General features: G+C 41.0%; 1 protein-coding gene across 3 annotated transcripts in view; it reads left to right on the top strand.

Annotated features, from left to right (window-relative positions):
* Positions 1-14,423, top strand: part of kcnq1.2 (potassium voltage-gated channel, KQT-like subfamily, member 1.2) — a 181,163-nt gene that overhangs the window by 44,703 nt on the left and 122,037 nt on the right. Inside the window, exon 16 of one of the 3 annotated variants that reach the window (XM_026175318.1) lies at positions 4,241-5,176. The exons of the other annotated variants lie outside the window; for them this stretch is intronic. Within the exon in view, the coding sequence (XP_026031103.1) occupies positions 4,241-4,247 (7 nt within the window). The 3' untranslated portion in view covers positions 4,248-5,176. Of the gene's footprint in view, positions 1-4,240; positions 5,177-14,423 lie in introns of those variants that run through there. 3 annotated transcript variants of the gene reach the window in all.

Genomic DNA, 14,423 nt, shown 5'->3' with positions numbered 1-14,423 from the left:
AGCAAGTTGCACAAGAATGCTTCCACTGTTTCTCTTGCAGGCTTTTCCCTTGCTTGTTTGTGGCATTAGTCCAGGATTGTTCCTCCATAAAGCACTTGAATTCCACTGACTCTCCTGCTGTTTTTCTTCATCTCTTTCTTTTCTTTGTTTTTCTTTTCTTAACCTCGTCATCCCTCCATGCTCCCCTGATCTTATCTGCTGGTCAGAGGGACGCTGTGGAAAATGTAAGATTTTGCAAGTAAAGTCTCCAAAACTAACTAAACCCCTATTTATCATTTGATGTGTTTGCCACTCCTGTAAAAATGTGATAACGTAAAACATATATTTTTATGATAAAAGTATCTGGAACTCTTGGAACAGAAAGGAGCTCATCTTCTAGTGTAGAATAGATTGACACCATTATTATATGATCAGTGGAAACAAGACAGGTGTGCCCATGTATAGTGACAGGCTGAGTGCTAACTACAGATACCATATTAATTAACTGTTAAAATGACGCACTCTGAATCCAAAGAGCTTTTACAGAAGTGTTCAGGTGTATGTTTAAAAAACAAAAACGAATATGCAAAGAAACTTTATTTATAACTTACATGAACTTAATCTTTCCTGTTTTTTTGCAATTATCTATTGTAACACATAGGGAACATTATGGTATACTACAACATTATTAGCCTCACTATAAAATTTCAAGTTTGTGTCAAAACATTTTAAAGGTACTTGATGATGTGTTTTAACTTTGTAATGCTCAAAACTTGTAAAATCAAGTTAAAACTGAGGGTTTTCTTCCAATTTACACACAGTAGAAAAACGTGAATGAGGGTTTAAGCTGTCACTTGAGAAAGCATCATGCTGAAAACAAAACAAATCTCGTTAGACTTGAGAAAAAGAATTGCTGACAAGGAGGAGGTAGATATATAAAGTTATCACGTTGTTTCCAAGTGAAATTCAAAGAGAGCAACACAGCCTGGCAGAGGCAGCAAGCAAAATATTTCAAAGATTGTAAAGAAATCTAGTGAGAAATGTGTCTAAAGACTCTGGAACAACTGCTAGTGACTTATCTAAGTCAGAAATTGGAGTCTCAAAGAAGTTAATCGCTAGAATCCTGCACAGGAATGGACTGAGACCAAGAAAAACTCAAGAAGCACAGACACCTTTAAGCCACACTGAAGTATGCTGAGGACAACCTGGACTGGAAGTGCATCCTTTGATCAGATGACACAAAACTAGAGCTCTTTGGCCACAGAGACGCTGCTTATGTTTGGAGAAAGAAGGGAAAGGCCTACAACCACAAGAACTCCATCCCCACAGTGAAACAGTGCTGGGAATATTAAGCCGTGGGGACACTTCAGTATGTCTGGAACTAGGAATCTCAACAAGGTAGAAGGAATAATGAGGACAGAAGGTTGTGTGAAGACTTTATAAAAAAACCTCAAGCAGCAAAACTCAGTCTGAGTCATCGCTTTGTTTTCCAACACCACCACGACAACTCAAAACATACGTCGCTCCTGGTGATGAACCACCTCCAGTAGTTCAATGCGAAAGTTATTCTGGATGTTTTTCAGAAATAGTTGAATTTACTTTGCACACAGAAACTAAATTAAGCATCCCAATAGCCAAACTAGTATGTTTGTAAAAGCTTTGTTAAAAACCTCTTGCTCTATTTAACTGCACTTGGGAAATACTTAAATGAATCTGATAAAAATCTGGACTTCCTTAGTGACAGCTATGTTTATCTGCGTCTGTTTATCTTCCACATGCTCTTTTTTTTTTGCCTTACGTGTGTTTGTGCGTGACAGTTTGCGTGTGGGTGTGAGACCCTTTGAGTGTGTGAGAGTGAGCTCCAGAGACGGACAGTAATTTGTTTTCATTTGTATCCATCTCTGCTGTGCTCATATTTGGGCCTTGCTGGGCACTCCCATAGCAGCGGGTTTGTTTTGCCCCTGGTGTCACGCCACCAAGGACAGCACTGTCATTTGCCATCCTTATCTGGATTTCTGCAGCTACTAGATCCACCCTTTCTGCCCTGGGCGAATTGCGTGCGCCCACGCTATATCAGTTTTCTGTTACTTTATATTCTGAAATGTTTTGGACTTCCTTCCACAGCTTCCAGCTGTAATGTGAGTTTGACTCTTTCTGTAGTGACGGTTGCCACTTGTTCATTCATTCTACATTTCTGGTATCTCTATCGCTTTAATTCTTCAGCGACAGCAGCGGCTGGAACATTCCACTGTTTGTTTGGCTTCACTAAAGCAGACTACCCCCAAAATGTGCATGCATGTATGTTTATTCACATGTGAGAGAGAGAGAGAGAGAGACATCAATACAGCTGGCTGTGATGTCTCTGGGCTTCTGAAGAGGAAGTGGTGCGGGGCAGCGTCCGCACGCAATCATGTCTTTGTTCCTCTGAACCCCAGACATGCACAAGCTCACTGTTGTTACGTCACTGCTGTTTGCCCTGTTTGTTTCAAAGCGTCTCACTGTGATTCTTTTATAGGTTGCATGAAATAAGTTTTTTTTTTTTTTGTTAAAAGGAACACAAAGTGAAGAAACGCAGACATTAAATGCACTTGTTTCACAGTCATCACTCTTCCTTTTTTTTAAAAACATGTCCTTTGCTCTTTGTTTACCTATCCTCCTGCAAATGAGACTTGGTTTTGGTACGATTCAAGCAAACACTTGTTTCCGTGGATTGTGTACACGCATGTGAGAACCTAGTGGCTTAGTGGTTTTGATGTGATGTGCTGTGTGTGTACTCATGTACTGTCGCGCACTCTGATTTTGTAAATTTGTGAGATTTAGTGGTTGGCTGTTTAATGAAATCATAACAAACCCCAGCAGGGCTGCTGATCCTAAACCCAACCCCGCAGCAGATTGACATTTACCCTCTTGGAGAATGAGTAAATGTTTCCAAGTACACTTCTTAGCCCCTAAACAGAGGAAGGCCTTGTTTAGCTGATTGCAGTGATTGTGTCCTCTCTCCCCCTGGTTTCTGCTCTAATTTACTTGTTTCTTTCTGTTCTCCTTGACTCTTTCCTGCCTCTCCGTGTACCCAATAACTCCCCTAGTTGCAGTGCCAGATCTAGAATCTGTGTCGTCTTGTGACCTGAGGCTGTCACCCCTTTTCCCTTCCGGGTGTGGCCTCCTACTCCTTTCAGACCTGTAAAAGTCAGCATGGGCCACCTGCAGGCAGATCTTAATTAGTTCCTCTCTCACAAACTAAGACGAGAGAAACAATGCCACTGCAGCACCACAGGAGGGTTTGAAGGCACAGATGCACATGCATCACGGCCTGCTCTCTTCAAGTAGGGGCCTCTCGCTCCTTAGGAACCAGCGTCTTTTGTGCAGCTCTCCGAACAAATTGACTTTTTGTCCGTGTGGCCTCAGTATCCCAGTCTTGTCTACTGTACTCTGATACTGACGGCATGATTTCCAACATATGGTACTCAGTCAAGAGGGGAAAAATCTCCAATGCATTGCTGTCTGTCTTTTTAAACATTGAGTAATGTCACTCCCCCCCCCTCCCCCCTTCACCATTCTCCTCAACTGTTTGCTTCAAAACATGTGTAGGCCAGGTAGTTTTATGGGACCTTATGTAAGATTCAACAGTGAATCTAATGTTAAAATACCCAGTAAATCCTCTTAAAATTTTTTGGCCTTTCTGCCAAGTATTATAATGACAAATTAGACTAGGCGAGAGCCCTGCTTTGGGCACATGCGCGAAACACACACACGCACGCAGACAAATGACGAGGTAAGCTCAGCCTCCTGCCCTGCTACAAGAAAAGCTGCCTGAGTACTGCTGCTTTATGACTAGATAGGGAAAAAAATGAGAAAGAAAAGAACTAATTGTGCCCAGCTTCTTGACTCTTTGCCAGTTTCTAGAGCCTACAAAAGACAGAAAATAGTCTTGGAGCAGTAAAGCAGCCACACACTGATTCATATCCTCTGGATAACAGAGCTGTATGGAAGCATATTCAGTATTTAATCTTATTACAGACTCTGGCTTATTATATGGATGCTGACCTCCACACGGCATTTACTCACTTGGACGATTAGAAATGCTTTAATTCTACTCAGTGAGCCAAAAAACGTTGCACCATAAATGCTGCAGCTATGCTGGCATTAGAGAACAATAGAAGTTTAAATTGGCTTCCTTTTTACAGGCATGGTTTTAGCTGGGTGTCTTGTGGTGTAATTGCTGCAGTGTTCATAACTCTTTTGTCAAATTTTTTTTTCACAGATTCTAATTATCCGCGTGCATGCCGTGTCTGCTTTTGGTAAACGGAGTCACGCAACTTGTGGATAAACTTCCAGCTTACTGGATGCACCAGAGAAACGTTACACTGACTCCAATGCAGTCTCTACTGACTCTACACTGACTGACCTTCAGCATCTTTCCTGTAGTGCAACAGGAAAAATAGCATTTCAGCTGAAAACACATTAAAAATGCAACGTCCAGATGAAGACTATCCACTTTCTGGATGATTTAGCATGCATCAAAACAAGTTAGATGATCCTTCTCCTCTTTAGCTCAGAATATGCAGTGTCCATGTTTTCCAAAAAGAATTTCAAATTTAAATTTGATCCATTTTTTCACTTTGCCTCAGTCGATTTTTAATGAGCTTTAGATGACAGCGTTCCTGAATCATGCTACCATATGGCTTCTTTGCATGATAGAGTTTCAGACTGTATTTGCAGATGGCATAGTCAACTGTGTTCACATACAGTAATTTCAAGAAGAGTCCAAGCAGTGATTTCCATGACAGTATCACGCCTGTTTTTAATGCAGTGCTGCCCGAGGGCCCAAAGCTCATCCAGTGCTGATTTTCGGCCTTTTCCTTTGCACACAGAGATTTTTGCAGACTGACTGAATCTTTTGATGATAATATGTGTTGTAGATAACAAGGTATTCAGAGCCTTTCCAATATTATGTTGAAGAACATTTTTCTGGAGTTGTTCCAGAATTTGTAGACATGGCCTTTGCAGATTGGGCAACCTCTGTCCAATTTTACTTCTCAAAAAATCTGCCTCTTTAAGATGAAGATTTTACTGACCTGCTGCCAGTTAACATAATCAGTGCCAAAATGTTCCTCAAGTTGTTGTTTTTCAGGCTTTTGTCACCCTCAAGATGCTCAAGGTGCTGTGTTTACGGTGTTCTGTCATGAATAAAATATGGTTTGAGGAGATTTGCAAATCATTTCATTCTGATTTTATTTACAATTTAAACAGTGTCCCAAGTTTTTTGGAATCGTGGTTAAGGCAGCAAAAAAAAGGTCCTAGTTCTTTCTTCTGCACGGCATTACACTAAGATGTTACGAGTCATTTATGAAGTAAACACAGAGCAATTGTTCACATATTTCTTTGCTACAAATGCTTCTATATACCCTTACTCTTTCATTCAATACTTTTCAATATTGCATGGTGAAAATCTGATAGCTGAGAAAAAGCAGAAAAGCAGAATGCAAAAACAAAGCTCCATTTTGGATAGATGTAACTTCTTTTTTTTATTAGAAGTAGCTTTGAGGCTTCCTCTTTTTTTAGCATGGGATTAATTTTGGTAGCAGGAGAGCACTATGTAGAACCTGAAGGCTCTTGTTACATGCCAAAAGCATGTAACACAATTACAAAAGTTGGCAAACCTGAGTCAAACAAGGAGAAAGAACCATATTGAGATCATGGACCGTTTTAATGCTTTCACATAGTGAATGAAATGATAAGTCTGCTTTTGCTCTAGTGCCAAATAATGAGCAAATTCTCCCTCCAAGGCCAAAAGGAGAATCTGAAGGCCTTGTTTTATGATGTGCAGGTCACACACAGAGCAATAAAGAGAACTTTCAGGGACTTTTTTTTTTTTTTTTAAATTAAAGAGTGTATTTAGTTTGGCTTTACACTAGCCATCCTGCATTAATGAAGGCACCTCATGCTGCTCTTATTAGGGATGAATGTTTACTCCCCCTCAGTGGTGTTGGTGATTCTAGGACGGTTTTATGGTGAGGGGACCATCAACAACTAAGCGAATGGCCCTCTTTATGGCCTCTTACCGCAGGTTGGGAAAATCCAGCGAGTCAGCAGGCAAGTACTGCATAAATAACCCATCCAGACATAATTTTAAACAAAAAAAACAAGATTCGCTCATCAGCACAATGTCTAACTGTGACATCCAGATTATTTCCAGGTCCGTATGAAGTGGCTTTAAAAGATATGCGTGCCACTTTCGACCCCATTAGCGTTAATGAAATCTGCAATCTGGAGCGCAGACAGAGGTGGACTGAACCAAGCAAATCACGCAGTGCTGTTTTTGGAGGTATCCCGGTGTGGTGCGGGGTTCAGGCTACAGTTAATAGTATTTGAAGCTGCAGCCAGACTTCATTGAAACGATCAGATTTTTTGTAAAAATAAATTAATGTGCAAAACCAAAACAAAAGAGAAAGTGTGTGGATGTGTCCTATCTCTTATATGAGAATTATTTTATTGATTACTGCCCAAAATGTTTTCAAAAATGCAACATTCTCACTTATTTCTGGTGACCATAAAACTGTGTGGGGGAAAAACAGTCAGTGGAGATGCTTGTGTTTGCAGGTCTCATCTGCCTCAGGGCCACGTTTAAAATCCTAGGAATCAGCTGTAAACGCTCTGCCCTGCACTCCTTAATTATACCATCAGTTTCTCTTCATTTCCACTGCAAAGACACAATTCCCAAAGAAGAAGGGGAAAAAAGAAAAAGCAGATCATGGAAAAGGAAAATGACCTCAGGAAATTTCTGTTTTCACAGCCTGATTCACCGAGCAGCTCCGTGACGTCACGGCTGCCGATCCTTTTGTTTAGGGACAAGAAAATATTGAGAAAAAAGAAAGAAAGAAAAATGTTTGTTTTCATTAGACCAGAGCGCTGTTAACAATTACACACCCGTGAGGACAAAGGTAATGACAATTTGTGTTTTTGTTAGCTGCCCTCATAATTTAATTGTTTCCATCCAGAATGTCGTTTGACCATTTGGTTCTAGTTAATGATGTTTGTGCTAATGGGCTGTAATGCATGCTAACGTTCAGGCTGAATATACATTATAAACTAATGAAACCAACATAATTACCTAAAATTGAATTATTAGGATGCCTAATAATGGAAGTCAAGATAAGGTAGCTTGGGGATATTTTTTTCCCACTTGAGCACAGCCATTAACAAACTGAAGATAAACTCCAGATGGTTTGGAACGGTGCATTTATTTTTTAATTATTCCCAAACAAGGTTACTTTATGAAGAAGAAGAAGAAGAAGAAAAAAATCACATTATGGACCAAAACAGAAAAAAACCCCAAAGCCAATAATAATTTTAATAAAGATGTCAAAACACTGTAATTAAATCATGTGATTAATGGCACCACACAGCTGGTATGGTAAAAATAGCGAAACAGTCTGTAAAATTACTTGGAAAAACTTCCCAGCAAAGACCAAAAGTATAAAACCTAAGAACAAAAAAAGAAAATGTGTGGCAGAAATAGGGGGTTATTTGTTTTACCTCCACTTTACTTTTAATTTCACGCTGTAGATTAGACATAGAGAGGGGTTAGGGTTAGTAACCAGGAGCAACTAACCTACTGCGTTAGTTGTATTAATATGCCACAACTACACTGCATTTATGTTGTTTTTCTTTGTGTGTTTTGTTCCATATATCTTAGTTGCAAAGCAGGTCCTCATACTTGGTGTGCGAATGTGTGTTTAGTTTGCCCGGCACACTTCACAGCAGTCTTTGCACTAATCCTGACAGCTTCCACTTTAACTGTAGTGAAATCAAAGTAAGGCCCAACCCAGTCCCTACTTGGAGGACTCTGTGCAGATGCTTGGCTGTGTGCTCGAGGCGCGCCTCCCTCTCCGCTCGCATTAGAAGCACCTGTATAAATACGATCTCTCGACTTCTGCGTGTGTGTTTCGCTCTGTGCTCTTGTCCCTTACGCCTCCCACCGCCACTACCACCACCACCCCTTCCTCAGTACAGGGCTCAGTTTCTTCTTTGCTCTCGTTAATAAAAACAGTAATCTGCAGCAGCACCTGAGTGACCTGTTTGTACAGCCAGTCCCGTTGCCTTGCGAAGCTCTTTGGCTACTGTTTTTTTTTTTTTTTTTTCTTTTGCTCAGCTCTCCTACTCTCAGGTTTTCAAATAGACCAGTCCTGCTATTTGATGTGGGCTCGAGGAAGGGGGTGGGGGTTTATTCAGGTGTGGTGAGTCTGACGACCGATGCTGCTACCACCCTGCCTCTGATGTTGTGTCCATCGGCAGCCAGGTGCTGGAGCTCCATCAGAGAGGCCACTGTTCCGAACCTGCGGATGAATAGAGGGCCCATTGATGGCGCTCGTCTGTGGGGCGCTGCGGTTTCTCCCCTCTTACACGCACAAGCAGGGGTAGATGGTGGACCAGGGCGTTTACCTGCTGGAGAGAAAAGGGGCTGACCAAAGGGGAGCCGCAACATTCTGGCCTAGCTTTTGGCCGCCGGGGAACTTGTAATATGGTTCATGTGTCCACATGTCCCGATGTGTTTGAGAGGGTATTCACTCCCACTCTGGGCGAGTGCCTGTCCCACCTGTTTGAATAAGACTCACTCTGTTTGAGCCAGAGGTTGAATGTGGATGTGTCCTGACATCATGTCAAGGATACATCCACTGAATATAAGGTTGGAGGGTTTGGGTGTAGTTGGATTAATAATACTTCCCTTTAGAGTGAAATATTTCTGGCCACATTATTATGTACACATTGCTATTCCCAGGTTGGACCCCCTTCTGCCTTAATTCTTCATGCCACATTCCTTAGAGCTTTTGGTCCTTGTTGACATGACAGAGTCACACAGTTGCTGCACATCCACGATGTGATTCTACTATTCCATCTCATCCCAGAGGTGCTGTATCATCTCATCCCACGGTCAGCAACAATACTCAGGTAGGCTAGTGTTAAAGTGATGCTTAGTTGGTGCTATGGTAGTACTGTTACACATTGTCTATTCTACTGCTTTGGTCCAAGGTAGTTCTCGGTTTAACATGTTGTGCATTCAGAAATGCTCCTCTACTCCTTCCATGATTGTAACGAGTTACTGTTGCCTTCGTATCAGCTTAAAGCAGTCTTGCCGTCCTTCTCAGACTTCTGACACCAACAACACATTTTTGCCCACAGAACTGCTGCTCGTTGGGCATTTTCCCCTTTTCCTGATCATACTCTTTAAACACCAGTGATGGCTATGTGTGGAAAATCCCTGTAGTTTATGAAATACTCTCACAGGTTTGTCCGGTACCAACTGCCATTCCACATACAAAGTCACTTAAAAAACTTTCTTCCCCACTATTGATTTAAAAATCAGCAGGTTGCTTTAAACAGGTTACAACCCTAAAGCATTGAGTTGCTGCCACGCGACTCACTCACTCATGTGGAGATTTTTTTAAGAATACAGAGAAATATGGACGTTTTCATATGAATTTCACCGCAATAAAAATTCAGCAGATAACTGAAGGTGTAATTGTGTTCTGTGAATTGGGTTTTAAATGACTTTTTTTTTTGTGGTATAAAAACGTCTTAAGAAACTCTCTTCTTATACTTATTGCTGAAAGCATGAGAAAAAGCAACGATTCACAGTTACCTGACCACAAATATGTTTTTCCTTTTTTTTGAGAACGGGCAGCTTATACTTCCTGGTAGTTCAACTTAGCAGAATTTATGTGAATTCTCTGAAAGAAAAAATCTGTCTTCAGTTGAAATCCACTCCTATGAACGTTTCTTTATCACACTGACCACTGTGACATCAAGCCCTGAAATTAGTTGCCCGAGTATCGCTTCTATCATGACACCATCGAGGGAACTTTGCGCTTTGCAAGATTTATAGGAGGCACAGTTTCACAACCTCACACACTTGCAGCTGTTCCACTGAGAAGTTTTGCCTTTTCTTCTTAGAGAAACCCAACCACAGTGCTTTTCTGGTTGCGTTTCTCACTAAGTGTGGCGTTAGAAGTTTATTTTCCATGGCAGTACGAGGAAAAAGGTAAGCCATTTTCAGGATTAAAGTGAAAAAAGAGAGAAAAAACTGACTTTCTTGTTGCTGTATATTATATAATCCTTGTATCAGCGATAAAGAAGCAGTCAGCAGGTTATCGGTCAAAGACTTAAAATATCTCTGGGAACAGATGTTTTAAATTAGTGGAAAGAAAAGTTGTAAATCATGAAAAAGTGGGACCAGGTAAGCCTTGGTGATGTGTCGCCCAAACCCCTCCATGCACCTTTATTTTTTTTCCACTCTTGTTAATAGGAGCTATATAGAGCCCAGTTCTTAATTAAAGGCCCCCCAAGGGGCTGTAGCAGTAAATGAGACTAATAACCTTCCAAATAAGTCCCTGCTAGTGCTGAAAGGCTGGTCTCTTTATACTGCAAGTGTATATGTGCTATAAAGCTTTTTTCCAGCACACTAAAGCAATTTTATAGCTCTGTTTTATTCTTTTCTTTTAAAGCCTGTCAGAAGAACAGGGGAGAAAGTCAGCGAGGGTATCTGTGGATCAAAAATAGTGCAGTGCAGTGCCACTGGTTCAGGTTTGACCCCTGAAAAGTGGTAAATTCACAAGATTTACATGCAATACCCTACACTAATGTGTTATTCACTGCCTTATTTAGGGTTATGAAGATGTGTTAACAAAGTTATGCAGCATAATTAGATACAATTTGAGATGTAATTCAATTTTTTCATACTTTCTACTGAATGAGTGTTTGTATGACACTAGATGGATAATGTTTTCTGCTTGTGTGTGTGTGAATGCACTTGAATATTTTAAATAAACCATAAAACCCCCAAAACACGAAATGTAAAAAAAAAAAAAATTCTAATTAATTTACTGGTCATTATTGTCGGGTTTTAAAGTTATGTGGTGCACACAGCTCGAACACTGATATAAAAATTAAACAAGAAGACGTTTCTAAGCATAGATTAGAAATGAGAGTGGCATAAATGTGGGTAGTGTGATCTGATCAGAGATCATTTGATGGTGACAGATGATAATGTTCGTCATCAGTGAGCTGAAAAACATCAACACGCGCTGGCGTTTGTCAAAGTAGGTTATTATGGTAAGGCTTTGTGGACCGTTATGGGTGCGTCTCAAAACATACTCGTGGTAATCAAACACTAAACAGATCTGTAAGATAGACAGGGGGTTGTTTTGGGAACAATTTGGATGTAATTACTAATAAAGTCAGGATTTAGTTTAGCCAGGACTTTACAAATACATTACAGAAATACTACGAGTAATACAGTATTAAATGCAATAATTCCTCAAAACATATAAAAACATTTTACTTTTTTTTTTTTTAATTTCTGATAAAAATATTTTAACTTAGTGTTTAAATAATCAAGGCCTTTTCCTAAATTGTAGAACGAAAAATACCCAAAATGTGTAACTTTTAAATTGAGACTGTAAAAGAAGCGCACACTGCTGCACTTTATATTTATTTTAGAATAGTCCTACAGAAAATGCAGCATCTTACTGTAATGACACATAAAATAAAGTATGTACCTGTACCTGGCAAATAACATCTTATTTAAATTAAATTACATCTTAATAGGAGATTCACATCTTGGATGTGCAGCCAACAAATCTGGTAATCAAAGCCTGTGACCTGATTAACAGTGTTTTAAGAAAAGGTTTGTATTTTTTAACGGCATGTGCATAATTTATTTATTTTTTACCCATGTGGAATAAAAATCCCAAGGGAAAGAAAACTGAGTATCTCAGCAGAGCAAACAAGAAAAAAAACAACACATGTGAGCAGTACAGAGGCGAGTGGAGGATGGGAGCTATGACTCGGGGAGGTAAATAAATTCCTCTCATTGACCAGCAGGCTGTACTGTAGCGACATCACTCCTCCTTGGATGGTCTGGCCTACGGTTTCGGAGCTCTTTCTGTGTTTTGATGTTTTCGTGTAGATTTAACAATTTCATCCTCCGAGAGTGAGGAAGAGCAGAGGGGACAGGTTTGAGCTCAAGTGGAAACCTCCACGTTTTTTAGGGGTTTGGTGTCCGCAGTCGGGTGTGGCCCCCAAACCACCACATTAACACCACCAACCACCATCATTGCTATTACCATGGTCATGTCCCACCACCACCCCTCCCTCCTTTTTTCTTGTTTTCGAGCAGGAGAAACAGATGAAAGTGCAGATTGACAAAACCACAGTTTCCTTACTTTATCAGAGCTGTGCCATTCTCTCTGCAGTCCAGTACTGCTCAGTTTGTTTGTTTGTTTTCCCCTCTTCAGACATTGTGCTACAGTTTCCCTGTGAACAATAGGTATGGTCTGCCAGTTCCAAAAGAGTTGATAACGGGCACTTTTATCTCCGTTGTAGCAAAGCACGGATCAAAAATAATGTGCTATCTGTTTGGATGTACAAAGTGTGTGCTGTGCATTTCTCTGAATCTGCAAGCTCTGCTTGGTGTGTAACTCTAGTATTTACATAACATTGTTTTCTTTTTCCAGACTGTAGTTCAAGTCACACATATGCTCTCCTCCTGTCTCCCCACTGTCTCTCTTACTCTCTTTCCTTCTGCCTGTTTCTGTCACATTTTCTCTCTTGGCCTCAGTACAAGTACTAGCAGTTGTCAGTTTCAGGAAATGCATTGCTCTCTTTTGGGAAGTGAGGTATCTGCCTTTGGGCTGGTTGTTTTTTTCTTTTTCTCTTTTCTTTTTTTTCCCTCTTTTTCATAATTTGTACAGTGGGGCAAAAAAGTATTTAGTCAGCCACCGATTGTGCAAGTTCCCCCACCTAAAATGATGACAGAGGTCAGTAATTTGCACCAGAGGTACACTTCAACTGTGAGAGACAGAATGTGAAAAAAAAATCCATGAATCCACATGGTAGGATTTGTAAAGAATTTATTCGTAAATCAGGGTGGAAAATAAGTATTTGGTCAATAACAAAAATACAACTCAATACTTTGTAACATAACCTTTGTTGGCAATAACAGAGGTCAAACGTTTACTATAGGTCTTTACCAGGTTTGCACACACAGTAGCTGGTATTTTGGCCCATTCCTCCATGCAGATCTTCTCGAGAGCAGTGATGTTTTGGGGCTGTCGCCGAGCAACACGGACTTTCAACTCCCGCCACAGATTTTCTATGGGGTTGAGGTCTGGAGACTGGCTAGGCCACTCCAGGACTTTCAAATGCTTCTTACGGAGCCACTCCTTTGTTGCCCGGGCGGTGTGTTTTGGATCATTGTCATGTTGGAAGACCCAGCCTCGTTTCATCTTCAAAGTTCTCACTGATGGAAGGAGGTTTTGGCTCAAAATCTCACGATACATGGCCCCATTCATTCTGTCCTTAACACGGATCAGTCGTCCTGTCCCCTTGGCAGAAAAACAGCCCCATAGCATGATGTTTCCACCCCCATGCTTCACAGTAGGTATGGTGTTCTTGGGATGCAACTCAGTATTCTTCTTCCTCCAAACACGACGAGTTGAGTTTATACCAAAAAGTTCTACTTTGGTTTCATCTGACCACATGACATTCTCCCAATCCTCTGCTGTATCATCCATGTGCTCTCTGGCAAACTTCAGACGGGCCTGGACATGCACTGGCTTCAGCAGCGGAACACGTCTGGCACTGCGGGATTTGATTCCCTGCCGTTGTAGTGTGTTACTGATGGTGACCTTTGTTACTTTGGTCCCAGCTCTCTGCAGGTCATTCACCAGGTCCCCCCGTGTGGTTCTGGGATCTTTGCTCACCGTTCTCATGATCATTTTGACCCCACGGGATGAGATCTTGTGTGGAGCCCCAGATCGAGGGAGATTATCAGTGGTCTTGTATGTCTTCCATTTTCTGATGATTGCTCCCACAGTTGATTTTTTTCACACCAAGCTGCTTGCCTATTGTAGATTCACTCTTCCCAGTCTGGTGCAGGTCTACAATACTTTTCCTGGTGTCCTTCGAAAGCTCTTTGGTCTTGGCCATGGCGGAGTTTGGAGTCTGACTGTTTGAGGCTGTGGACAGGTGTCTTTTATACAGATGATGAGTTCAAACAGGTGCCATTCATACAGGTAACGAGTGGGGGACAGAAAAGCTTCTTACAGAAGACGTTACAGGTCTGTGAGAGCCAGAGATTTTCCTTGTTTGAGGTGACCAAATACTTATTTTCCACCCTAATTTACGAATAAATTCTTTACAAATCCTACCATGTGAATTCATGGATTTTTTTTTCACATTCTGTCTCTCACAGTTGAAGTGTACCTCTGGTGCAAATTACTGACCTCTGTCATCATTTTAAGTGGGGGAACTTGCACAATCGGTGGCTGACTAAATACTTTTTCGCCCCACTGTAACTTTTATCGTCTGCTTTACGGGAAGCGGAGTTCCTCCGTGCACACAGAGCTGTTCGCTCGGTTCTCCCTTGGTGTTGTTTTATGACTGTA

This window comes from Astatotilapia calliptera, chromosome 7 (assembly GCF_900246225.1).
Source record: "Astatotilapia calliptera chromosome 7, fAstCal1.2, whole genome shotgun sequence".
Taxonomy (NCBI): domain Eukaryota; kingdom Metazoa; phylum Chordata; class Actinopteri; order Cichliformes; family Cichlidae; genus Astatotilapia; species Astatotilapia calliptera.
The sequence above is the reverse complement of the archived record's forward strand: the minus strand, read 5'-3'. Positions and strand labels throughout refer to the sequence as shown.